The sequence below is a fragment of the Pseudophryne corroboree genome, chromosome 8 (assembly GCF_028390025.1).
Source record: "Pseudophryne corroboree isolate aPseCor3 chromosome 8, aPseCor3.hap2, whole genome shotgun sequence".
Lineage (NCBI taxonomy): Eukaryota > Metazoa > Chordata > Amphibia > Anura > Myobatrachidae > Pseudophryne > Pseudophryne corroboree.
The window spans coordinates 79,496,792-79,523,921 of record NC_086451.1 but is presented as its reverse complement, the minus strand read 5'-3'; the positions used below and the strand labels follow the sequence as shown (position 1 = coordinate 79,523,921).

Below are 27,130 nucleotides of genomic sequence, written 5' to 3'. Positions count from 1 at the left end.
TCACCAGGACCCAGTCCTGAATGCCGAATCTGTGGCCCTTTAGTAGATGAGCACTCTGCAGCCACCACAGAAGAGACACCCTTGTCCTTGGAGACAGGGTTATCCGCTGATGCATCTGAAGATGCGATCCGGACCATTTTTCCAGCAGATCCCACTGAAAAGTTCTTGCGTGAAATCTGCCGAATGGAATCGCTTCGTAAGAAGCCACCATTTTTCCCAGGACCCTTGTGCAATGATGCACTGACACTTTTCCTGGTTTTAGGAGGTTCCTGACTAGCTCGGATAACTCCCTGGCTTTCTCCTCCGGGAGAAACACCTTTTTCTGGACTGTGTCCAGAATCATCCCTAGGAACAGCAGACGTGTCGTCGGAGACAGCTGCGATTTTGGAATATTTAGAATCCACCCGTGCTGTCGTAGAACTACTTGAGATAGTGCTACTCCGACCTCCAACTGTTCTCTGGACCTTGCCCTTATCAGGAGATCGTCCAAGTAAGGGATAATTAAGACGCCTTTTCTTTGAAGAAGAATCATCATTTCGGCCATTACCTTGGTAAAGACCCGGGGTGCCGTGGACAATCCAAACGGCAGCGTCTGAAACTGATAGTGACAGTTTTGTACCACGAACCTGAGGTACCCTTGGTGAGAAGGGCAAATTGGGACATGGAGGTAAGCATCCATGATGTCCAGGGACACCATATAGTCCCCTTCTTCCTGGTTCGCTATCACTGCTCTGAGTGACTCCATCTTGATTTGAACCTTTGTATGTAAGTGTTCAAATATTTCAGATTTAGAATAGGTCTCACCGAGCCGTCTGGCTTCAGTACCACAATATAGTGTGGAATAATACCCCTTTCCTTGTTGTAGGAGGGGTACTTTGATTATCACCTGCTGGGAATACAGCTTGTGAATTGTTTCCAATACTGCCTCCCTGTCGGAGGGAGACGTTGGTAAAGCAGACTTCAGGAACCTGCGAGGGGGAGACGTCTCGAATTTCCAATCTGTACCCCTGGGATACTACTTGTAGGATCCAGGGGTCTGTCACGATCCGGGTATCTGGACGCCATTACTTACCCTTCAGATGCCTCCTAAGGCGGGCTCAGCGTTCCAGGACCGGATTCCGCTGTTCCTGAGTTTCCACATGCAGAGTGGTCTTTTCATCAGCCGCGGCCTCCGCTGTGCCCGCGTGGTTAAATGTGCATCTATCAGCCTGGCGTCTCCTGTCTCCGGTGGCCGGCGCCGCCATTACTGTTTCCCAGACCACATGGATTACAAACCAAACTTCCCTCCAAGTGTCTGCATGGGCGCAGCCATCTTGGATTCTGTCATCTGATCATTTCCACCAATCTGCTGTCTGTGTTGTTGATTTGCATAATTGCCTAGCCAACCCCTTCCTTGCTGCAGGTATAAGTAAGCTGTACCTGAGCAAGGAAGACGTCAGTGCTTTGGTTGTCAAACCTAGTTCCTGTTTGTCTCTCTTCTATGATTGTCTTCCAGGTTCCAGCTCCTGTCTCAAGACTTCCACCATAGAGACCCGCACCAGCATTCCACCTGCGGTGTAGCCTGACTCTCCAATCCATTGTGGATTCATCTGTTTCCAGCTACAACACTACCTGCTTCCAGCCTCAGCTTCCAGCAGAGTACAGCTTCCCTTAAAGGGCCGGTGTCCTTTCTACACTTTACCACTCTCCACCGGAATTATTATTTCTCCGCTCTCAAGTTCTACATTTCAGTTCACATTTCATCGCTCCCAAAGTTCATTTATTATTTAACTGGTTCCAGCCAGTATCCACTCCGTGCTAACAACAGTCTGGTTCCAGCCAGTATCCACAGCAGCTGTTTTACCTTCAGCAACCCAGCTCTTCCTGGAACACCAGCTGGTACAATCCTGGGTTATCTCCATTGCTACAGCCGGGCCTGGTAAGGACTTTCCATCTAGAAGATCATAAGAACTATCTCACACTACCAGTGCCCTGTGGTTCCTGCCATGCTGTAGTACTCAGGAACTGTATTTATTCTTTGCTGACTTTTACGTTTTCTTTTATTGCTGCTGTGATGCGGAGTTGTCATAATAAACATCATTGACTTTTATCTAAGTTGTCGTGGTCACGCCTTCGGGCAGTTATTATTCATGTTACTTACATGTCCAGGGGTCTGATACAACCTCCCAGGTTCCGGTACATCTCAGCCCCTACAACTGAGGCTGCCTCCCGTCAGCTCAGGCCCTCAGTTGTGACAGTAAGCACTGACCTAATGAATCCAGCCGGAGACCAGGATCAAGCGGCCAGGCCGATGCAAGAACTGGCAGCCCGACTAGAACATCAGGAGGCTGCACAGGGCCACATCATCCGCTGTCTCCAGGATCTCTCTACTCGGCTGGATGGGATTCAGACAACTCTCCGTGGATCAGGCGCGTCTGGTGCGTCAACCACAGTGACTCCAGCTATAACCCCACCCACCTTACCCATTTCTGCTCCACGTCTTCATCTTCCAACGCCAGCAAAATTTGACGGATCTCCAAGATTCTGCAGGGGATTTCTCAACCAGTGTGAGATTCAGTTTGAGCTACAACCTGGCAATTTTCCCAGTGACCGTACAAAAATTGCCTACATTATTTCTCTTCTCAGTGGCTCAGCCCTTGATTGGGCATCACCGTTATGGGAGAGGTCCGACACCCTGCTATCTTCTTACACTGCATTTGTGTCAACATTCAGGCGCATCTTCGACGAGCCAGGCCGGGTAACTTCAGCTTCGTCTGAGATTCTCCGTTTACGCCAGGAATCACGTACTGTAGGACAATATCTTATACAGTTCCAGATCCTGGCATCCGAACTGGCATGGAACGACGAGGCCCTGTATGCTGCATTCTGGCATGGTTTATCCGAGCGTATTAAAGATGAGTTAGCTACCAGAGACTTACCCTCCAAGTTAGATGAGCTAATCTCACTTTGTACGAAAGTTGACTTACGTTTCAGAGAGAGAGCAACTGAGCGTGGAAGATCATCTGCTCCAAAATCTTCTACTCCTCCTCCTCGCCAACTGTCACCAACTACAGATGAACCCATGCAAATTGGCCGTTCCCATTTAACTCCTGCTGAGCGCCGAAGACGTCTCTCCGAGTTTCTCTGTCTGTATTGTGCAGCTCCGTCTCACACCATTAATGCCTGTCCCAAACGTCCGGGAAACTCCAAATCCTAGCTCGCCAAGGAGAGGGCCGGCTAGGAGTAATGATCTCCTCTCCATCTCCTCAAGATTGTAACCTCCCAGTCTCGCTTCAAGTTGCTCAACGTTATCAGAACGTCATTGCCCTCCTGGATTCCGGAGCAGCTGGGAACTTTATTACTGAAGCCTATGTTAAACGGTGGTCCCTACCCACCGAGAGACTTCCTTCGTCCTTTTCCTTAACTGCTGTGGATGGCAGTAAAATTTTTGATACAGTTATTTCTCTAAGGACTCTACCAGTTCGTCTGAGAGTGGGAGTTCTTCATTCCGAACTTATTTCATTTTTAGTGATTCCAAGAGCCACACATCCTGTGGTCCTGGGCCTTCCATGGCTCCGTCTTCACAATCCTACAATTGATTGGACGACTACGCAAATCCTGGCATGGGGTTCCTCCTGTACTAAGACATGTTTGTTTAAAGTGTTGCCTGTCTGTTCTTCCTCCCCCAGGTCGTCTGATGTTCCACCTCCTCCATATCAAGATTTCACGGATGTGTTCAGTAAAGCTTCTGCTGATATCCTTCCTCCTCATAGAGAATGGGACTGCCCGATTGATCTCGTTCCAGGGAAGGTTCCACCTCGAGGCCGAACTTATCCGTTGTCTCTCCCCGAGACACATTCTATGGAGGAATACATTAAAGAGAACCTAGCAAAGGGGTTCATTCGACCTTCTTCTTCTCCAGCCGGCGCAGGCTTCTTTTTTGTAAAGAAGAAAGATGGTGGTCTGCGGCCGTGCATCGACTACAGAGGTTTGAACGACATTACCATCAAGAACCGCTATCCTTTACCCCTGATTACTGAGCTCTTTGACAGAGTTAGCGGAGCTACCATCTTTACAAAGCTGGACCTGAGAGGTGCATACAATCTCATCCGGATCCGTGAGGGTGACGAGTGGAAGACCGCATTTAACACCCGTGACGGACATTATGAGTACCTCGTCATGCCCTTCGGATTGAGCAATGCTCCAGCTGTCTTCCAGCATTTCGTCAATGAGATCTTCAGAGACATTCTATACCGTCATGTCGTGGTCTATCTAGATGATATCCTCATTTTTGCCAACGATTTAGAGGAACATCGTTTCTGGGTAAAGGAGGTTCTGTCCCGTCTCCGTGTCAATCATCTCTACTGCAAATTAGAGAAATGCGTCTTTGAAGTCAAGTCCATTCCGTTTCTAGGGTACATTGTGTCCGGTTCCGGACTAGAGATGGATCCTGAGAAACTACAAGCAATCCAGAATTGGCCGGTACCCTTAACCCTCAAAGGGGTCCAGAGGTTCTTAGGGTTCGCCAATTATTACCGAAAGTTTATACGAGACTTTTCCACCATTGTGGCGCCTATTACTGCTTTCACCAAGAAGGGTGCTAACCCGTCCAAGTGGTCTGAAGAAGCCATGCAAGCTTTTCATCTTTTAAAACAGAGGTTCATCTCTGCACCTGTCCTGAAACAGCCTGACATCGACTCTCCTTTCATCTTAGAGGTGGATGCCTCCTCCGTTGGAGTAGGAGCGGTGTTATCTCAGAGGGCTAAAGATGGTCATTTACATCCTTGCAGTTTCTTCTCACGGAAGTTCTCCCCAGCGGAGCGCAACTATGCCATTGGCGACCAGGAGTTGCTAGCCATCAAGCTCGCTCTAGAGGAGTGGAGATATCTGTTGGAGGGAGCTTCTCATTCAATCACCATCCTTACAGACCACAAGAACCTTCTATATCTAAAAGGCGCACAATGTCTCAACCCTCGTCAGGCCAGATGGGCACTTTTCTTTTCCAGGTTCGACTTTAAACTCCAGTTCTGTCCGGGCTCTCAGAATCGCAAGGCCGATGCCCTTTCCCGCTCATGGGAGCAAGAAAATGAGTCTTCAGACAAGCATCCTATTATAAATCCGTTGGCATTCTCCACGGTAGGGATGGACTCTACGCCCCCATCAGGGAAAAGTTTTGTGAAGCCGACACTAAGGAAGAAGCTCATGCATTGGGCCCATGCTTCCCGTTTTGCCGGACATACAGGTATCCAAAAAACCCTGGAGTTTATCTCTAGGTCCTATTGGTGGCCAACTCTGAAAAAGGACGTTTTGGAGTTTATTGCATCTTGCCCAAAGTGTGCTCAACATAAAGTATCCCGCCAGTCGCCTGCGGGGCAACTGGTTCCACTATCTGTTCCCCGTCGACCATGGACCCATTTGTCGATGGATTTTATTACAGATTTGCCCATGTGCAACAAGTTCAATACCATTTGGGTGGTAGTTGACCGGTTCACCAAGATGGCACACTTCATTCCTCTCACCGGTCTTCCGTCAGCTTCCAAGTTGGCTCAAGTATTCATACAAGAGATCTTCCGACTCCACGGTCTTCCAGAAGAAATTATCTCAGATCGAGGAGTTCAATTCACAGCCAAATTCTGGCGAAGTTTATGTCAAGTCCTCCAAGTCAAGTTAAAGTTTTCCACGGCTTACCATCCTCAGACCAATGGTCAAACTGAGAGGGTGAATCAGGACTTGGAGGCCTTCCTCCGCATCTATGTGTCCTCCTCTCAAGATGACTGGGTTCAATTACTTCCCTGGGCCGAGTTCTGTCATAACAACCAGTATCATTCTTCATCTTCCTCAACACCATTCTTCACCAACTTTGGATTCCACCCTAAAGTCCCTGAGTTCCAACCGCTTCCAGCAACTTCTGTTCCCGCAGTGGATATCACCTTGCGTCAGTTTGCCAATATCTGGAAGAGCGTACGATCAGCTCTGCTCAAGGCATCGTTCAGGTACAAGAAGTTTGCGGATAAGAAGCGTCGAGCAGTTCCTGCTCTCAAGGTGGGTGATCGGGTATGGTTATCCACGAAGAATTTGAGGTTAAGAGTTCCCAGTATGAAGTTTGCACCTCGCTACATCGGTCCTTTTAAAATTGATCAAGTCATCAATCCTGTTGCTTACAGACTCCAGTTACCTCCCTTCTTAAAAATACCCAGGACATTCCATGTTTCCCTGTTGAAACCGCTAATCTTGAATCGGTTTCATTCCTCACTTCCACCAACTCCGAAAGTCCAAACTCAACGAGGCGTTGAGTATGAAGTGGCCAAGATCCTGGACTCACGTCACCGTTACGGTCAACTTCAGTATCTCATTGACTGGAAGGGCTATGGTCCTGAAGAACGCTCTTGGACCAATGCCTCTGACGTCCATGCTCCTGCCTTGATCCGAAATTTCCACGCAAAGTTTCCTTTAAAGCCTAAGAAGTGTCCTGGGGCCACTCCTAAAGGGGGGGGTGCTGTCACGATCCGGGTATCTGGACGCCATTACTTACCCTTCAGATGCCTCCTAAGGCGGGCTCAGCGTTCCAGGACCGGATTCCGCTGTTCCTGAGTTTCCACATGCAGAGTGGTCTTTTCATCAGCCGCGGCCTCCGCTGTGCCCGCGTGGTTAAATGTGCATCTATCAGCCTGGCGTCTCCTGTCTCCGGTGGCCGGCGCCGCCATTACTGTTTCCCAGACCACATGGATTACAAACCAAACTTCCCTCCAAGTGTCTGCATGGGCGCAGCCATCTTGGATTCTGTCATCTGATCATTTCCACCAATCTGCTGTCTGTGTTGTTGATTTGCATAATTGCCTAGCCAACCCCTTCCTTGCTGCAGGTATAAGTAAGCTGTACCTGAGCAAGGAAGACGTCAGTGCTTTGGTTGTCAAACCTAGTTCCTGTTTGTCTCTCTTCTATGATTGTCTTCCAGGTTCCAGCTCCTGTCTCAAGACTTCCACCATAGAGACCCGCACCAGCATTCCACCTGCGGTGTAGCCTGACTCTCCAATCCATTGTGGATTCATCTGTTTCCAGCTACAACACTACCTGCTTCCAGCCTCAGCTTCCAGCAGAGTACAGCTTCCCTTAAAGGGCCGGTGTCCTTTCTACACTTTACCACTCTCCACCGGAATTATTATTTCTCCGCTCTCAAGTTCTACATTTCAGTTCACATTTCATCGCTCCCAAAGTTCATTTATTATTTAACTGGTTCCAGCCAGTATCCACTCCGTGCTAACAACAGTCTGGTTCCAGCCAGTATCCACAGCAGCTGTTTTACCTTCAGCAACCCAGCTCTTCCTGGAACACCAGCTGGTACAATCCTGGGTTATCTCCATTGCTACAGCCGGGCCTGGTAAGGACTTTCCATCTAGAAGATCATAAGAACTATCTCACACTACCAGTGCCCTGTGGTTCCTGCCATGCTGTAGTACTCAGGAACTGTATTTATTCTTTGCTGACTTTTACGTTTTCTTTTATTGCTGCTGTGATGCGGAGTTGTCATAATAAACATCATTGACTTTTATCTAAGTTGTCGTGGTCACGCCTTCGGGCAGTTATTATTCATGTTACTTACATGTCCAGGGGTCTGATACAACCTCCCAGGTTCCGGTACATCTCAGCCCCTACAACTGAGGCTGCCTCCCGTCAGCTCAGGCCCTCAGTTGTGACAGGGTCCACTTGCGAGTGAGCCCACTGCGCGCTGAAACTCTTGAGACGACCCCCCACCGCACCTGAGTCCGCTTGTACGGCCCCAGCGTCATGCTGAGGACTTGGCAAAAGCGGTGGAGGGCTTCTGTTCCTGGGAATGGGCTGCCTGCTGCAGTCTTCTTCCCTTTCCTCTATCCCTGGGCAGATATGACTGGCCTTTTGCCTGCTTGCCCTTATGGGGACGAAAGGACTGAGGCTGAAAAGACGGTGTCTTTTTCTGCTGAGATGTGACTTGGGGTAAAAAAGGTGGATTTTCCAGCTGTTGCCGTGGCCACCAGGTCCGATGGACCGACCCCAAATAACTCCTCCCCTTTATACGGCAATACTTCCATGTGCCGTTTGGAATCTGCATCACCTGACCACTGTCGTGTCCATAAACATCTTCTGGCAGATATGGACATCGCACTTACTCTTGATGCCAGAGTGCAAATATCCCTCTGTGCATCACGCATATATAGAAATGCATCCTTTAAATGCTCTATAGTCAATAAAATACTGTCCCTGTCAAGGGTATCAATATTTTCAGTCAGGGAATCCGACCAAGCCACCCCAGCGCTGCACATCCAGGCTGAGGCGATCGCTGGTCGCAGTATAACACCAGTATGTGTGTATATACTTTTTAGGATATTTTCCAGCCTCCTATCAGCTGGCTCCTTGAGGGCGGCCGTATCTGGAGACGGTAACGCCACTTGTTTTGATAAGCGTGTGAGCGCCTTATCCACCCTAAGGGGTGTTTCCCAACGCGCCCTAACTTCTGGCGGGAAAGGGTATAACGCCAATAATTTTCTATCGGGGGAAACCCACGCATCATCACACACTTCATTTAATTTATCTGATTCAGGAAAAACTACAGGTAGTTTTTTCACACCCCACATAATACCCTCTTTTGTGGTACTTGTAGTATCAGAAATATGTAACACCTCCTTCATTGCCCTTAACATGTAACGTGTGGCCCAAATGGAAAATACGTTTGTTTCTTCACCGTCGACACTGGAGTCAGTGTCCGTGTCTGTGTCTGTGTCGACCGACTGAGGTAAATGGGCGTTTTAAAGCCCCTGACGGTGTTTGAGACGCCTGGACAGGTACTAATTGGTTTGCCGGCCGTCTCATGTCGTCAACCGACCTTGCAGCGTGTTGACATTATCACGTAATTCCCTAAATAAGCCATCCATTCCGGTGTCGACTCCCTAGAGAGTGACATCACCATTACAGGCAATTGCTCCGCCTCCTCACCAACATCGTCCTCATACATGTCGACACACACGTACCGACACACAGCACACACACAGGGAATGCTCTGATAGAGGACAGGACCCCACTAGCCCTTTGGGGAGACAGAGGGAGAGTTTGCCAGCACACACCAAAACGCTATATTATACAGGGACAACCTTATATAAGTGTTTTCCCTTATAGCATCTTAATATATAATAATATCGCCAAATAAGTGCCCCCCCCTCTCTGTTTTAACCCTGTTTCTGTAGTGCAGTGCAGGGGAGAGCCTGGGAGCCTTCCTAGCAGCGGAGCTGTGTAGGAAAATGGCGCTGTGTGCTGAGGAGAATAGGCCCCGCCCCCTTTTCGGCGGGCTTCTTCTCCCGTTTTTCTGACAACCTGGCAGGGGTTAAATACATCCATATAGCCCCAGGGGCTATATGTGATGTATTTTTAGCCAGCATAGGTACTTTCATTGCTGCCCAGGGCGCCCCCCCAAGCGCCCTGCACCCTCAGTGACCGTTGGTGTGAAGTGTGCTGAGAGCAATGGCGCACAGCTGCAGTGCTGTGCGCTACCTTAAGAAGACTGGGAAGTCTTCAGCCGCCGATTTCTGGACCTCTTCTCTCTTCAGCATCTGCAAGGGGGTCGGCGGCGCGGCTCCGGTGACCCATCCAGGCTGTACCTGTGATCGTCCCTCTGGAGCTAGTGTCCAGTAGCCTAAGAAGCCAATCCATCCTGCACGCAGGTGAGTTCACTTCTTCTCCCCTAAGTCCCTCGTTGCAGTGAGCCTGTTGCCAGCAGGACTCACTGAAAATAAAAAACCTAACAAAACTTTTACTCTAAGCAGCTCTTTAGGAGAGCCACCTAGATTGCACCCTTCTCGGCCGGGCACAAAAACCTAACTGAGGCTTGGAGGAGGGTCATAGGGGGAGGAGCCAGTGCACACCACCTGATCCTAAAGCTTTTACTTTTGTGCCCTGTCTCCTGCGGAGCCGCTATTCCCCATGGTCCTGACGGAGTCCCCAGCATCCACTTAGGACGTCTGAGAAATGCCAATTTTTAGCCTGATCGCTGCGCTGCGAACAACGGCAGCTAGCGATCAACTCGGAATGACCTCCAGTGTCCCCAGTTCCCCTTACGTCACACTGTTATGTATCCAGTTCATAATATGCACGTTGTAGTGCTGCCAGTAAACTTTGTGGCACACCTTGCCCCCTTTTCACATGATGCCACAGTGCCACCAGTGCATTGTATGCCACATTGCGGTGCTCCCAAGTTACATTATGCCATATTATATATAATAGGGCTGCCTGTGCACTGTGTCTGCATATACCAGACAGCCGGGAAAGATCCTCCACCTGCCTCCCGGCTGTCAGTGTCAGACTGCGGCTGCTGCACACACTTCTGTGTCCGGCAACCAGCATGAGAAGGGGCCAGCAGTTCCAGATGGGGTCACCATAAGGGGGGTACAGTACTCTGCTGCACACCCTGATGCAGGTACCTGCCCTAGGAAGCCCCTCTCACAGACAAGTTCCCCCCTCACCAGATCACCTTTCCTGTCCCGCCCCTATTCTCTTCCTTTCTCCTCAATCTCCCTGGTCCCTGCTCCCACAGAACCCGCACAGAATGGAGAAGGCTGGACCTGAGCCTGTACTAGCAGTCGGCTGCGGGGCACAACACAGAGGTACCCCCTGTCCCCTGCAGTCTCTCCCACTATCTCCCTCTCCCCTGCCGTCTCTCGCATTATCTCCCTCTCCCCTGCGGTCTCACACTATCTCCCCTGTGGTCTCTCTCACTATCTCCCATTCAGTCTCTCACTATCTCCCCTGTGGTCTTTCACACTATCTCCCTCTCCCCTATGGTCTCTTCTCTCACTATCTCCCTCTCTCCTGCTGTCTCTCCCAATACTGTATCTCCCTCTCCCCTACGGTCTCTTCTCTCACTATCTCCCTCTACACTGCTGTCTCTCTCACTATCTCCCTCTCCCCTGCAGTCTCTCTCACGAACTCCCTCTCCCCTTCAGTCTCTTCTCTCACTATCTCTCTCTCCCCTGCGGTCTCTTCTCTCACTATCTCCCTCTACACTGCGATCTCTCTCACTATGTCCCTCTCCCCTGCAGTCTCTCACACTATCTCCCTCTCCCCTGCAGTCACTTCTCTCACTAACTCCCTCTCCCCTGCGGTATCTCTCACTATCTCCCTGTCCCCTGCAGTCTCTCACACTATCTCCCTTTCCTCTGCAGTCTCTTCTCTCACTAGCTCCCTCTCTCCTGCTGTCTCTCCCACTACCGTATCTCCCTCTCCCCTATGGTCTCTACTCTCACAATCTCCCTCTCCCCTGCAGTCTCTCACTATCTCCCCTGTGGTCTCTCACACTGTCTCCCTCTACCCTGCGGTCTCTTCTCTCACTATCTCCCTCTCTCCTGCTGTCTCCCACTACTGTATCTCCCTCTCCCCCTATGGTCTCTTCTCTCACTATCACCCTCTCCCCTGCTGCCTAATTGTCTCCCCTGTGGTCTCTCTCACTATCTCCCCTGCTGTCTCCCCTGCAGTCTCTCTCACTATCCCCCAGGTGGTCTCTCTCTCTCTCTCTCTCTCTCTCTCTCTCTCTCTCTCTCTCTCTCTCTCTCTCTATCTCCCCTGTGGTCTATCTCACTATCTCCCTGTTGTCTGCAGTCTCTCTCAGTATGGGGCCTATTTACATACCTCCCAACTGTCCCGATTTTGGCGGGACAGTCCCGTTTTTCCTGGTCTGTCCCATCCGCGGGTCGCAGTGTCCCGCGAGTGGGGTGGGACAGTTGGGAGATCCCTCCCTGTCACTCGCTGTTCTGAGGAGAGCAGCAGTGAATAGACGCTCTGCGCATGCGCACAGCGTCTATTCCTGGCAGAGAGGGACGGGGGGCCTGGCCAGCAGCTCTCACGGCGCTGTCCATGCCCCCAAAATGACTTAAACAGGGCGTGGCTTGCAAGCGTGGCACTTGCCACAAGGCCACGCCCCTTTTTTGGTAGGCCACATCCCCTAATTTCAAGCACGCAGCTGTCCCTCCTTGGATGCCGGCAATGTTGGGAGGTATGTATATATCAAGAATTGCATATGCAATGAGATCTGGGTGCGATATGAGCAGCCAATCAGAGCTGGAATGAAGAGGTTCTATTGCACCAGGACTTATTTCTAATAATTGTAAATTTAACCCCTATAATGAAGTATATCTATCAATAGTGTGAGTCAGAAAGGGGGCGCTACCTCAGACCAATTTTGGACAAATATAGACAAAAAGAGAAAAAGGATTCTGTATCTGGCGCACAAAGGAGAAGACTACATTTAAAATTATCTTTTTATTACGTCCTCTTAATAAATTACATATATTAAACTTCAAACAGCGAAATATAGGTTACAATATTAAAGCATGTGATAAAAGAAGAAATAATGTGAATTCAAAAACCAGCTGTGAACCTATTCATGTATATCACGTAATTGTCACACACCATAGATTGCCTCTTGTTCAGATATCTACTACAGATGGATATAACCCCAAGGGGGTAATTAGGTAGGCGATAGTGAAATACTGTGTGCACAGGGACATGTAATACCCTAAATCTATTAATAACTATTGGTATCAATAGTAGCAATTATCTATAAATGAGGCTTCAACAAACAATAGTACAAAGGGGATGTGGACACTGTTCAATGTGACGTATCCTACTGTATATGTCAAATATTCATGGAGTCTAATTGGACACTTGGAATTAGTGGCGCCAAGGAGGGGGGGCAGTCACAAATTACCTGGGCCCGTGCTGCTGGATGGGACTGGGGGGACTGGGTCTGCTACCCCCCACTGCTCCGAGTATACCTGAGTTGTGGCTGTCCAGCGGCGGCATCTTCCCAGTGATATCTAAGATGGCGCCACACATAGAAAGTCTGTGCTCTCTAGTGGCCAGCGTCATCTTCCCAAATATCACTGGGCAGATGGTGCTGTGTGGGGAGGAGAAACTTGCTTCCAGTTCAAGTACGCTAGGGAGCATGAGTCCATACCAACTCCCCCCCCCCCCCCCCCCTTGCGGAGCCCAGCATTTATTTTGTAATTAAAGACCATAATCACACCCACTTTATTAAGCCACGCTCCCACCCTTTTACCAGGACTCTCTCTGCCCCTGCCTGTAATAGGATAGGTTATTGTTGATAAGTAAATGTGTAAAATATGTTGATAAATTGGCAGACACTAGGGTTAGTGCTTAGTTACTATCATATACTTATTAATGATGTTTATATGGGATCTGGCTCTCTATATACATCTGCAGGCACTAGAGTTAGTGCTTAGTTACTATCATATACTTATTAATGATGTTTATATGGGATCTGGCTCTATATACACATTTGCAGACACTAGAGTTAGTGCGTACTATCATAAACTTATTAATGATGTTTATATGGTATCTGGCTCTCTATACACATCTGCAGACACTGGAGATATTACTCATGTGCAGTTGCTTAGTGCAGTGACACCTCACCCCCAGCCATACCCCATTTTCCAGTGACCAGTCACCCAGACACAGTGTGTTTCCTTTCCAGCTTGTTCGGTGGGATTTCTCGGCACCCGATGTTCTCAGCGCTGTCCGCTCTGCTTCACAGACCTGACCTGTAATTGTGTCCTAGGAGAATGCCAAGGGAACCGGACCTGCGCGGCCGCCACACAGCTCCTCACAGACTTCCGCTTCGGATAGTGATCCACGTGCCAATCAGTGCTGTAATCATGCATATTTCCTATACAGGCGGGAGAAATCACTGGTTCCAAACTTATTTTAATAACGACGCCCTAGAGCAGGCATGTCCAACCTGCGGCCCTCCAGCTGTTGAGAAACTACACATCCCAGCATGCCCTGACACAGCTTTAGCATTCTCTGACAGCAAAACAGTGTCAGGGCATGCTGGGATATGTAGTTTCACAACAGCTGGAGGGCCGCAGGTTGGACATGCCTGCCCTAGAGTATCAGAATTGTTCTCCCGGCACCCCTAGGCCAAAAGTTTCTTATTGAGAATTGTACAAAGAGATATTAAATTAGGCAAATTGTGTATATATGTCATTAGTATTACTACGTTCAATTGTGTGGTCAGGGACAAGATTTGCTTCTGTTTGTCCACATATGATACGATTGGCAGCTACATGCACTGGTTTTGCCTATTACATTGACCATAAATAATTTTAAATGGTCCTGGACCACCAATCCAATGCACCCCTGCAAGTGTCCCGAGGCACCCCAGGGTGACACAGCAGTAACAGGGGAGGGGGGCTGCCAAAGGTTAGGGGGCTGCTCACCTGTGCCAGGTCCTACATGGGCTCCCTATACCCCACAGAATAAAATATAACTCCTCATACTCACCTACAAAGCCCTTACCCACTCTTTTCCCTACATATCCCTTCTCAGCTCACCTTACACTCCCACCCACTTGTCTCTGCCAATGACCCCTCTTGATCAGCTCTTGCCACTGGCATCTTCAGGATTTCTCCCCCTTTGTGTCCTCTCCTCCCGCAGAAAGTCAGCTGTTGCTGCTGTAGTAGAGCTCTCTCCTCCCCTTCTATTATATAGTATATTAGTAACGAGATGTGCTAGTCTGTAACCATGTTACATGTATAACCCCTATGGACATTGCTGTACAGCTCTGGCGTGCTATATAAGTAAGCTGCCTACTGGCTCCCAGGCCTCAGACACTTCCCCTCTTACCCCTGATAACATACACACAGCACATGGGGCAATAAGCGTTATACTCACCCTCCTAACGGCTGAGGATTGCCCTGCGTATGCATCAGTGATAACCAACATAAACCTTACATAAAATAACGACACAGAGACATGATTTGGCAGAAACTGTTATCTATTTATTTAAATGAGCTTTAAAGGCGTATACTTCTTAAAGCCATAAACCTAGCCGAGCAGAAGACATGAGCGGGCAGCTATGCAATCCTTGCGCCTATCGCCCAGTAAACCTATAAGGGACGGAAAGAACTAGAGAAAAAGCTCAGATTGACATATAAAATAGAAGCAGTTCTGTTGGAAACACAATGAAATGAGGATCTGCCAAAAAGAAAGAAAAAATTGCATAGACAAGCTTCCGGCCAATCGAAGCAACATATAGATACAATAGGATAGGTGGTAAAACAAATAAATGGGGGGGGGGAGGAGGGGGGATCACACAAGTAAACTCGGTCAGAGGTAAAACTTAAAACCTGCTGAGGGACATATAATTGAAATCCAATTAGCCAAATCAAGTATAATTAAGCCGAATTAAGTCCATCAGTCCAGGTAAAAAATTGTCAAATCCCTCTAAACTCCCACTGCCAACAGTGGCGAGTAGCTAATCCCCGAGTAGGGAGGACAGGGGGAGACGTACAAGACCAACAAACAGCGCAACAAGTCCTGCGTGCGCCTAAACGCTGCTAAGCCCTGCGCAAATTATCTAAACCAGACAGAGCTTAGTAAATCACACCTAACCGCCTCTTGCCTAGCATACATAGGGGGTATTCAATTAGTGCCGTTTTTTCAACCAGTCGACAAAAACTGCACTTTGCACCCGTTTTTAGGTCGAATTTACATTCGACCTATTCAATGCCCGTGCCGTTTTTTCGACTGGTTGAAAAATCCGGCACTCTCTAAAACCATGTGTATCTGCGAATTCGCCGTCAATACATGCGTTTTGGTGAATTCGTTTTTGGCGTAATTTTTACCCATGCCGATTTGACAAAAACAAAAAAAAGTGAAACGGCATGGATGAAAATCGATTGAAAACCAGGCGAAAACGCCCGCAATTGAATACCCTGTGCCGAAAAAATTTCACTTGATTGAATACCCCCTTAGCAGCACTCTTAATGCCCTGACCGCGCTAGTAGCAGAAGGCAGCAGCAAAGAGGAGGAGGAAGAGCAAGATCTATCCCACACCCTAAGAGAAGAGGAGGAAGGGCCAGAGCCATCATCGTCTGACTCCCCTGGTGCCTCACGTCAGAGCCGGATTAAAGCTATGGGTCCTGGGAACTTAAGTCAAAGGGGATCAGTATGATATCCCGGCGGTCAGGAAACCGACATCGGGATACCAGCGGTGAGCACAGCGTGTCCCCTCGCGGGCTCAGTGGCGACCTTTGGGAATTTAAACCGGCGGTTGGGATTCCTTACGCCGGCATGTCAGTGGGTGTCAGGATTCCGGTGTCTGTGTCCTGACAGCAAGGATCCCGACAGGTGGTAAACTGACTCCCTGCAAAGTCAAGGGACCCCCTATTCACACACATACACAGCATGCTTCCACATACATATCATGCATACATACCCACAATATACATACATGTATACACAACATACATACAAACACACATAGCATGCATACACATAGCATATATACACACAGGATACATACATACTTACAGCATGCACACACACACACACACAAAGCGTACACACACACACACCATACCTACATAGACACAACACACACAGCATGCATACATACCTACACACAGCATACACAGCATACTTACACTTAGCATACACACACAGCATACACAGCATACATACATACATACATACATACATACACACAACACAAACATCATACTTACACATAGCATACACACACACACAAATGCACGCATACGCACAGAAAATACAGCAGTAACCAAAAGAGAAGGAGGAGAGTCACTGCCGGAGTCCATGTGAGCTGAGCTGCTGCTGCACATGCTCAGTAGCTCCCGGCCTCAGCTGTGTGGGTGTAATGTATCCAATGCAGAGAGCTCTGCCGATCACAGCTCTCTGTGAGGAGCAGCCAGGCAGGCGCTCTGATTGTGCCAAGGCTGTCTCCATCTCTGAAAAACAAAATTGTTCCAGCACGGGGAGCCCCTGAGAGGCGAGGGGGCCCGGGGTGACGTATCCCCTGCCCCCCTCCCCCCCCCTAATCTGGCCCAGCCTCACCTGAAGTCTCGGGCTGAAGCTACGGAGGCGGGCAAAAGGGGAGGAGAAACCACAGCGGACGCCTTAGTATACTCTACTGTTGCAGGTGCACTCATACCAAACTGGGCAACAGCCGCCCCCATGTCCCGACTTGTCTGCAAAAACTGCTGCATCACCGGTCTGGATGGGATGGAAGTAAGACCTCAGCCCTACACCAGGTCGAGGGCCCTGCAGAATCAGGGGCCATAGCCACTACAAGGGTAGCAAAAGCCAAAGCTATAGATAACATTGCCAATGCGAAAACTCCCATAGGGCGGAGGAGGGGGGCCCAGAGCATATTTTTGAGCCCTGAGCCCACCACTCTCAAGTTGCACCACTGATGTCGGACCCGTTTTCTTGGCGCGCCGAGTCCTGAGGGTTACTTAGATGACCGATGCTAACGCAGATGTATGGTGCATAGTCATGCATTATAGTTACTATAAATAGGGATAAAATGCAATGGCTGACATCAGCATCAGTCAGAAATTTTAGTCAAATCATCATGCATAGGAGACCACAAATAGGTTGAACTCGATGGACAACTGTCTTTTTTCAACATCAACCTATGTAGATGGTACAATGCTCAGAAGAGCAGCAGATCAGAGAAGCCATCAGGCGATGTCTATTTGCATAAGACGCCTCCTGAATCAGGCTCTGGTAGATTCCTTGCGCATGGCATCTATGCTATGCAGAGCAGGGGTGAGAGTGCTCCCCCTAACTCCCTTCCCTCCCTCCGCCACCCACCCCCACCCCGGGACATTGTGCCCTGCGGATGGGACAGCCGGGCAGTTCCCAAAAAGCAGGACTATCGTGTATATATAGCAAGACGGCTGTGGGGTGTGCATAGGATTCCCTCAGTGCCACACATAAGATGGCCACTGGCCAGTGGAAGCAGAGTGGGCCTGATTCGGATGTGGACGGAGGAACTATTGCTGCTGCTGTTTATACAAAAGCAGCAGTGATAGCGCTAATATGATGGTAATACAGCAGGATGCGTCATTCCTCCTGCGTGCATTACTGATCTGAGCTGCATCCTAGGAGGCGTTATTGGATCTTCTGCAACAATATCGCCGGCTAAGTGACCCAAGGAGTCACGCAAGTCAGCCACCGTATCTACTTTGAAGGAGCCATTAAATCTCCAACCTTAGACGGAGAATCCTGGCTTAGTCCCTCCCTAAAAACAGCAGCCACACAAATCCATTTTGAGAAACAGGCTGTTGCCGAACCCTCCCCACCCTGAAGTGGAATCAGACTGTCAATCACTGATAATCTGATACCATAGAATGACCAACGTCATGGACCCGTACTGCACATGTGTAGCAAGGGCCAGTGTACTAGCATGGTCACTGGCCCTGCTACTATGTGCTCTGTTCCTCCTTGCCTGGGACAGGCTGAGATCCGGAGGGATCCTGGTGCCGTCCTATGGGGAAGGATCCGACATTGGCAACAGGCAGCGCTGGGCACCTAGACCATTTCTGGTCCAGTCCCCACCTGCCCAACTGCCTGCAGATTTCGGAAGCGGTCGTGGAGGTGGTGGTGAATCTCCACTGTCGCTCCACATGTGTAATGGCGGAGGACCTGCATCCAGAGTGGCGACGGTGAGTCAATCCCAGCTCACCACCTCATAGCTCTGCTCCATGGCACTGGCTTATATCAGCCAGCGCCACGCGCAGGTGGGCAGTATGTCGGCCGAGAGGGAGCAGTGAAGAGCGCCCAAAGATTGAAGATAGAAGATGCCGGGGAAGGCGCCGGAAGTCCTGGAGGGCGGTGGCAGTTGTGAAAAAGCCATTACACACCGCCGCTTGCCTGATGAAGATCAAAGAGCCGATGCTTGTCGGCGAAGACGTCTGAAGTCCTAGGACAGCGGTGTGCAATGGAAAGAGCTTTCACTGGCCACCACTGCCCAGGTGAAGACTCCAGGAAACCTTGAGGTGGTGGGAGCCATCCTGCCTCCAGCGAAGACCACGCAGTGGGCAGGTCTGGACCAAGCTTGGTCCTGTCACAGCCCTTAGGATTGGTAAGTCCAGACGGTCCCACCCTAGATAACCAGGGTTCGGGCACTAGGCCCGTGGGCACAGCAGGCACTAGGCCTAGGATGCATTAGGTGGGCACTAGGCCTGGAGGATATAAAGGGGCATTAGGCCCAATAGAATGGCACAATAGATGGGCACTAAGCCCGGGGAGCAGTGTGGGCAGTAGGCCCAATAGAGTTGCACACTAGGTGGGCACTATGCCGTGGATAGAATCTTTAGCCCCCAACGGCAGCAATAGCTCGGGGCCCCATGGTCATTATGCCCAAAGCTATTGTAAGAGGCTCAGATAGGTGGACAATAGGCCCAAAGCATTCAGATAATTTCAGGTAAGTGGACGGCAGGCCCATGGCAGCAGATAGTCCCCCAGATAGGCAACAATAGGCCGGGGCACAGTGGGCAGCAAGCCCAAACCTATTGTGTGGATGACAAGGTTGGTATAGGCAAGGGCACAAGGCCCAGTAGTCTTACATTGTGCAATTAACCGCAGGTGTGGTAAGTCAGCGCTAGGCCGTGGTATCTCTTCATCTGGTGCTAGGCCGCAGGATGGATAAGTCGGTGCTGCAGCGCAGATGTTGTACATCGGCGCTAGGCCAGGGTATGTCTTGATCCAGCGCTAGGCCGCAGGTTGGATAAGTCGTTGCTACGCCACAGATGTGGTAAGTCGGCGCTAAGCCGTGGTATCTCCTCATCCGGCGCTAGGCCGCAAATTGGCTAATTCAGTGCTATGCCGCAGATGTGGTAAGTCGGCGCTAGACCGTGGTATCTCTTGATCCTGCGCTAGGCCGCAGGTTGGATAAGTCTGCGCTAGGCTGCAGGTGTGGTAAGTCGGCGCTGGGCCATGGTATCTCTTCATCCAGCGCTAGGCCACAGGTTGGATAAGTCGGCGCTACGCCACAGATGTGGTAAATCGGCGCTGGCCTGTGGCATCTATTGATCCTGCGCTAGGCCGGAGGTTGGATAAATCGGCGCTAGGCTGCAGGTGTGGTAAATTGGCGCTAGGCCGTTTGAATCCCTTCATCCGGTGTTAGGCCACAGGTTGGATAAGTCGGCGCTACGCCGCAGATGTTGTAAGTCGGCGCTATGCCGTGGTATCTCTTCATCTGGCGCTAGGCCGCAGGTTGGATAAGTCAGTGCTACGTTGCAAATGTGGTAAGTCGCTGCTAGGCCGTGGTATCTCTTCATACTGCGCTAGGCCGCAGGTTGGATAAGACGGCGCTACGCCGCAGATGTGGTAAATCTGCGCTAGGCCATGGTATCTCTTGATCCTGCACTAGGCTGCAGGTTGGATAAGTTGGCGCTGCGCCGCAGATGTGGTCAGTCGGCACTAGGCCGTGGTATCTCTTGATCCTGTGCTAGGCCGCAGGTTGGATAAGTCGGCACTTCGCCGCAGATGTGGTAAATCTGCGCTAGGCCATGGTATCTCTTGATCCTGCGCTAGGCCGCATGTTGGATAAGTTGGCGCTGCGCCGCAGATGTGGTCAGTCGGCACTAGGCCGTGGTATCTCTTGATCCTGTGCTAGGCCGCAGGTTGGATAAGTCGGCGCTAAGCCACAGATGTGGTAAGTCGATGCTAGGCCGTGGTATCTCTTCATCCGGCACTAGGCCGCAGGTTGGATAAGTCGGCGCTAAGCCGCAGATGTGCTAAGTCGGCGCTAGGCCATGGTATCACTTGATCCTGCGCTAGGCCGCAGGTTGGATAAGTCGGCGTTATGCCACAGATGTGGTAAATCGGCGCTAGGCCGTGGTATCTCTTTATCCAGTGCTACGCCGCAGGTTGGATAAGTCGGCGTTATGCCGCAGATGTGGTAAATCGGCGCTAGGCCGTAGTATCTCTTGATCCTGCACTAGGCCGCAGGTTGGATAAGCCGGCGCTAGGCTGCAAGTGTGGTAAGTCGGCACTAAGCCGTGGTATCTCTTCATTCAGCTTAAAGGTCCTACAGACTGGGCGACCCGCCGCTGAGCTGCCCGACCGCTGATACGGCAGATGGGCGACCCGGCGGCGAGGAGGAGGTGACGGGGGGAGTGAAGTTTATTTACTCCCCCATCACCCGGCCCCATAGCAATGCATGCTAAATCTAATATGGACAATCTCGTCCATATTGGCCTGCATACATAAGCAACGGTGCACCAATGATTAACGTGCATGGGGCCATGCATCGTTAATCGTTGGTGCCTACACACTGCATGATATCAACGAGTTTTCATTCATTAATGAACGTTCATATCGTGCAGTGAGATCTGCTTGTGTGTAGGGCCTGTTAGACTGCAGAAGGGTGGTAGGAGCAGAGGAGAGATAGCAGTCGGCTGATGAGACGAGACAGAGTGGAGGAGGTGGTATGGAATCTAGAGAAGAGGGTGATCTAGATCTTCCTCTTGCCATTTTCAGGAGATCGAACACTCAATGTCCTCTGTGATGCACTCTCTGCGGCACACGGGACAGCTGGAATTTGTTGCAACCCACTGTGAGATGCATCTTGGATGGTACTTGTGGCTGCAGGGCAGGACAGACACTCGCTCCCCATCTTGGTACTGCATTAGACAGATTACACATGACTGTGTCGCATCATCCACAGCAGTGATGGTAGATTGGAAAAAGCTGATATTTAACTGCAGGGACCGGACATTCTGCCTGTGCATCGCTTCCAACACGGCTGGCCTATTCTGTGCCATGATCTCTTCCAAAATGGCCGGGAGATTCTGCCCATTGTTAGCATCCTCAGTGGCTTCCATATTCTGCATGATGATCTCGTACACCATGTCCAAGAGATTCTGCTCATTCTCCGCTGGCTGCTGAGACGTTGGCTGTAGACTTGGACCAGGGAGAGGATCTGGACTTGGTCCGTCTGTTGGTGCTACGTCAGGAGCAGGAAGAGGAGAACGGCTTCGGTGTCTGTGCTCCCTCTGAGGACTCTGTAGACGAGCGGATGTTCCTGCTCTTGACAGATGTTCCTGGGTGTCCTGACGAGGTCTTCTTTCACCTCTTCGGCGCTCAGACCGCAGTCTCTCCTCAAATACGGTCTGGGGTGAATCATCTGAAAAGATATACCTTATATAGTAGCCATAATAATTACCTATCGATAACATGGACCAATCAATTGTCAATCAATAACTTGAGTTACAGTAAACATTTTGGTATATGATTGATAGTGTTACACTGTAAGAGACTGTCAGAATAAGAGTTGTTTCATTTATTGTAGTTATTGTTTATAAGTGAAAATTCCATTAAGAGCAGTATTACAGCATTAAGGAAGAAAGGAACCAATAAGGAGCCGCTCTCATTGGGAGAATGGGTCTCTGGGTGTTGTTGTTGTTGTTGTTGTTGTTGTTATTATTATTATTATTATTATTTATTGCCAGTTATTTATATAGCACAGACATATTCCGCAGCGCTTTACAGAGAATATTTGGCCATTCACATCAGTCCCTGCCCCAGTGGAACTTACAATCTATATTCCCTATCACATGTACACAGACGCATTCAATAGGGTTTGTTTTGTTGGCAGCCAACTAACCTACCAGTATATATTTGAATTGTAATAGGAAACCAGAGAACCCGGAGGAAACCCACACAAGTACGGGGAGAATATACAAACTCCACACAGTTAGGGCCATGGTAGGACTGAAACCCATAACTTCAGTGCTGTGAGGCAGTAATGGTAACCATTACACCATCCGTACTGCCCCATGTGTGTTCCAGTAAGAAAAGACACAGAATAATGCAGGTAGAACAGTAGGCTGAGGGGAGCTGCACTAAACAGAGGCGATATCGGGGGACAAGAAAAGTGACAAGAGCGGAAATGAGAGGGAAAAAGGAGGGGGGGGGGAGTGTTGGTAGGGGTGCAGGCAGGAAGGGAGGAGGAAAGGGGAGTGCTGGCATAACAGATCATTAAGTTATAAAATATCAGACCTAAGCAGGGGATATAGTGGAGGAGGCCTCGTTGTGACAAACCCAAGGTGCCCAAATATATGCAAACTGGCTGGGGTGCTCAGGCAGGACGCTAGAAATGTATTCCAGGTGTAGATTTTCCAAATAGGGTTGAGTAGAGCAGAGAAGGGAGGCAGCGCTGGATGTTTCTAATAAGCAGCAGCAGTACAATTAGCTGCATTTAGCTGCATGAGTGAGTACTGTTGTTTGTGTCTGCAGCGGAGAAGGGTATGGTAATACCAGTGACTGTAACATTCAGACGATCAGTCGCTGACCAGAACCCTGTGATTCTCGGACAGAACCACCATAAGTATCCCAAGGAGCCCCTATAATATCTATGAGTGGTCGGAGGGAAAATAAATGAGAAGGCACCAGAGGAACGAGTGCTGCTCAGAGTGGAGATTGGGCTAGATGTGAGGGTGCATTAGTGGGGGGTAGAATAGGTGGGAGTAGGGTAATAAAGAGATGGGAATAAGGGTGTGAGGGCTGTGGGATAGTCTTGTCTAGCTTGTAAGGAACATAAGTGGGTAGCAGAATGGGAAAAAAACATCTAAAAAACTGAACTAGTCTTTAAATTGAAAAAAATGCTGAGGACTGAGCTTTAATGGTTCAGGTCTGTGTTTCTTATACTTGGTCCTCGGCACCCCTCACAGGCCATGTTTTCCAGACCTCCTGTGTTTCCCTACACCGCGTGAGTTAGGAATGAATGCGTTGCAACTTTTGAAATGTGACAGATACAGCCAGTGATGAGCCCACCTGTGCCCCAGCTAGAGGGTCTGCAGCACGTGACCTGTCAGCGGTCCTGAGGAGTGAGTATGAGAAACCCCTTAGATCATACAATGCCTTTATGATTTTGTGACCTCTGAGACACCATGTTTGGGCCAAGCTGGCTGTGTCCATCTCTGTTCAGCAGCTACTGGACCCAGAGCTCGGCTGTCAGCTCCTATTTCTCCCTCTGCATTAGTTCCCCATCACTGCGTCCCTCCTCGCTAGTCTGCACCATGACCTGCTTTGTTCCCTGAGCTAGCGCACTCTCAGGCCTACATAAGCAGAAACACCTCACACCCACAATTCATCCGGCCATGTCTATCTCACCCTGCACCTTCTCATGGCTGTTGGTGACATCTCACCCAACTATGGACCGGGTACACTCCCCACTATCTGCTCACACTCCTCTTTCCACCCCAAAACTTTCCATCCAGCTCATGCTTGTAATCCCTCCAACCTGACCCACATATCTCCCATACTCTGTAAAGTACATAAACCATAGACCTCAGATTCACATTACAGTTTCCAGAGCGTAGACTGTTGGATGATAAAATTGTTTTTTAAAATAAAAAATTAATTGAGATAATTTGTAAGTGTGTGCCCCGAGATTTCTGCTGCCTAGGGGCCTCCATAGGTTTTAATGTGGCACCACTCACACTCGTATATAATCTACTTATTTCACAATCCCTCACACCCCATTGCCTGTTTATTTTGACACACAGCGCACATTACATTGTCATCAGACTTCATCACCATCTCCTATTGGTCCAGCAACTGAATAGAGATGGCAGCTCAATAGATCCTAAATCAGCTTTGTTTTACGTGGGAACCCAAATCCTCTGCACCAGTGTGTTATTTCTAAACAGTACCCATAATGGGTCAGACGGTTTATATATATATATATATATATATATATATATATATAAGTGTGAGGCAGGGCATGGGAAATAATGTGTAGCTAAGGCCCCCATACAGTACATCATCAATCACAAATCTACAAATGAAACAAATAAAATGTCAAAATTCAGTAATATTCCCCCCCATACACACACACAATTTAACCAGTTAACTGGCATGGTCAGATTCAGATTACATGCGCCCGCGCCACCGCAAGGTGTTCCCCCAGTTTGTTGCAGATGTACATAATATAATATTTAAAAAAAAAATACTTCTTATACTATATTAATAAAAAATAAAAATAAAGAAAAACACTGTTATGAATGGTTTTAGAGGGAGAAATTGTCAGTTAAGTGGTTAAAGATTCCCCAATCCACCAATCTGCCCTCATACATTACAGATATTGTTCAGTGATTGCAGATCATTTTCAGCAAATACAGATCTGCTGAATCTGGAAAGGCTCATCATGTTACTAGTAACGGCCTGCAAATCTGCTGATTGTTACCATACACTAGCGATCTACAGCTTTAATTGATCTGTAAAATTCAACATGTATAAAAACCTGATTTACCAATCACTGGTCAGAATCTGCAATCTGTGATCCCCATATATTGTAGATTTTATTTACACAATGATCTGCAAAATGCCAAATTGCCCTAATTTATTGCTGATGTATGGGGGCCACATCTCCAACTGCCACCCGCGTGCTACCCAGGGTAATATAGCATGGGGGGATATTCATCGGTGCTTGGGGAGAGATAAAGTAGCAGCCAATCAGATCCTAACTGTCATTCAAATCCAGCCTGTAACATGGATGATTGGCTGGTACTTTATCTCTCCACTATATCACTCTAAGTCTTAGGCTTAGTACATCTCCCCCTCTGCTCGTAAAATGACAGGAGCTGATTGGTTGGTACATTGGGGTCTATGCATAAAGCCTGGGATAAAGTGGATGGAGATAAAGTACCAGCCAGTCAGCTCCTAACTGTAATTTTAATGACAGTTGGAAGCTGATCGCTTGGTACTTCATCTCTCTCCAATCTTTGATAAATCTGCCCCTTAGATTGGAATCACTGACCCAAAAATCTCACTTACCATGATCTCCTTGACGGCTCCAGGTTCGCTGGTCCTCCTGGAGCCGCCGTAATTCCCTCCGGCTCATCTCCAGATGTTAAATAAATCCACCAAATAGAAAAAATAAAATAAAAAAATGTTCAGGAAAAGCACAGATTTTATTGTGCTTTGAACAACAAGATAAACCCTGGAAGTATAACACTAGCTGCCAAAGCACACTAGCTCGCTCTTCCAAGGCAAGACTATAGTATCAGCCACCAGAGCTTCAACTGTCAACTGCCACTGATGCTGCTGTGCACTGGGCTCTTATACCTGTCCATAGACAAAATGGCTGACCAGTCAGATGGCCATATTTCTTACTGGCATGGAGAAAACCAGCTACTGAGAATCTGTATTATCATGAATTTTACTGCTGACTAGCTTAAACAATATTTCTACAAACTTCCAATGAAGCCCCACCCACTACCCCATAAGCACAACCCCCTGTGCGGTCACAGATTGAGAATTTTGGATGTAATAGTGATAGTGTGCTGGTATGTCTCATGGTAAATTCTTCTCAATTCCATATCATTACTCTACAACATATAATCCATTGGCCCCAATTGATAATGTCATAATTTCCATATTATTTCTTATCTGCATCCTTGCTTTTCAATCCTGTGGCCATGGCCAGGAGACTGATTACAGCCGCTAGAACTATCCTCAGCAGGAGCTGCGGAACTGCGCTTCTTCCAGATTCTAATAAAAATGTGTCTGAGTGACAGGACATAGCTCCGTCATGGCGAAATGCATTGGTGTTATCCGCTGGTTAGCTGTTATCAGTTTAGATAAGGTATCCAGCTTTTATCCAGTGTACGTGCAATATTGTATGATTTTAGGGGTATATTTGTAAGCAGGATTACACTATGGGTTCTTGTTATATTTCATTCAATTTATGATATGGAGCCATAAATAAAAAGGCAGAAATGACTGTTATTGGGACTGCTTATGGGCTCATATTGGATATCAGTGAAGCTCAATCTCAGATTTTTGGAACTGCTTCATTTCTATATATTTTGCACAATTGGTTACTGCACTAGGGGGCGCCCTTGTCTGAACTATTTTTTAGAAACTCTGAGAGTTCTTGTGAATTCTGCCGAGGAGCTTTGCCGTCCCATATGTATGATGTCTATGCACATAAGTGATGCTCCATTTGGGGATCTTTTGGACATCTGAAGCACTTAATGATATTGGTTTAGTAAATACTTGCTTATTTCTTACAGTTGTTTGTAATAGATTTCGGTGTCATCACAAGACCCGACAAACAGCGTATGGGTGGCCATGTTCACGGTGATGGGGGTGCTACATAGGTGAATATTGATTTGCATTGTCTTTTGACCTTGACAGAGTTTTAATAATTGAAACATTGTTCTGAGGGGCGACTCGTGTGTCCTCATAAATGCGATAGTCCTGTGAGTGCCGCCCGTCTGCATACAGATATATATATGACCATCTCAGGGTAGCGATATGAGATGATCCCACTGTAGACCATCACTGGTCC

General features: G+C 48.7%; 1 protein-coding gene across 1 annotated transcript; it reads right to left on the bottom strand.

Moving 5' to 3' along the window:
* Positions 1–17,652: 17,652 nt before the first annotated feature.
* Positions 17,653–25,878, bottom strand: ZSWIM2 (zinc finger SWIM-type containing 2). The gene is made up of 2 exons (XM_063936732.1): positions 25,612–25,878; positions 17,653–21,958 (listed from the first exon to the last, which is right to left on the bottom strand). The coding sequence occupies exons 1-2, from the start codon at positions 25,676–25,678 to the stop codon at positions 21,309–21,311; spliced, it is 717 nt and encodes a 238-aa protein (XP_063792802.1). The 5' UTR covers positions 25,679–25,878; the 3' UTR covers positions 17,653–21,308.
* Positions 25,879–27,130: the final 1,252 nt, after the last annotated feature.

Bases quoted from the DNA above. Each gene is read 5' to 3' on its own strand.
- ZSWIM2 (XM_063936732.1), bottom strand. From the start codon at position 25,678: ATGAGCCGGAGGGAATTACGGCGGCTCCAGGAGGACCAGCGAACCTGG. The intron at 21,959-25,611 runs GTAAGTGAGATT...ATATCTTTTCAG, and splicing joins GAGCCGTCAAGGAGATCATG to ATGATTCACCCCAGACCGTA.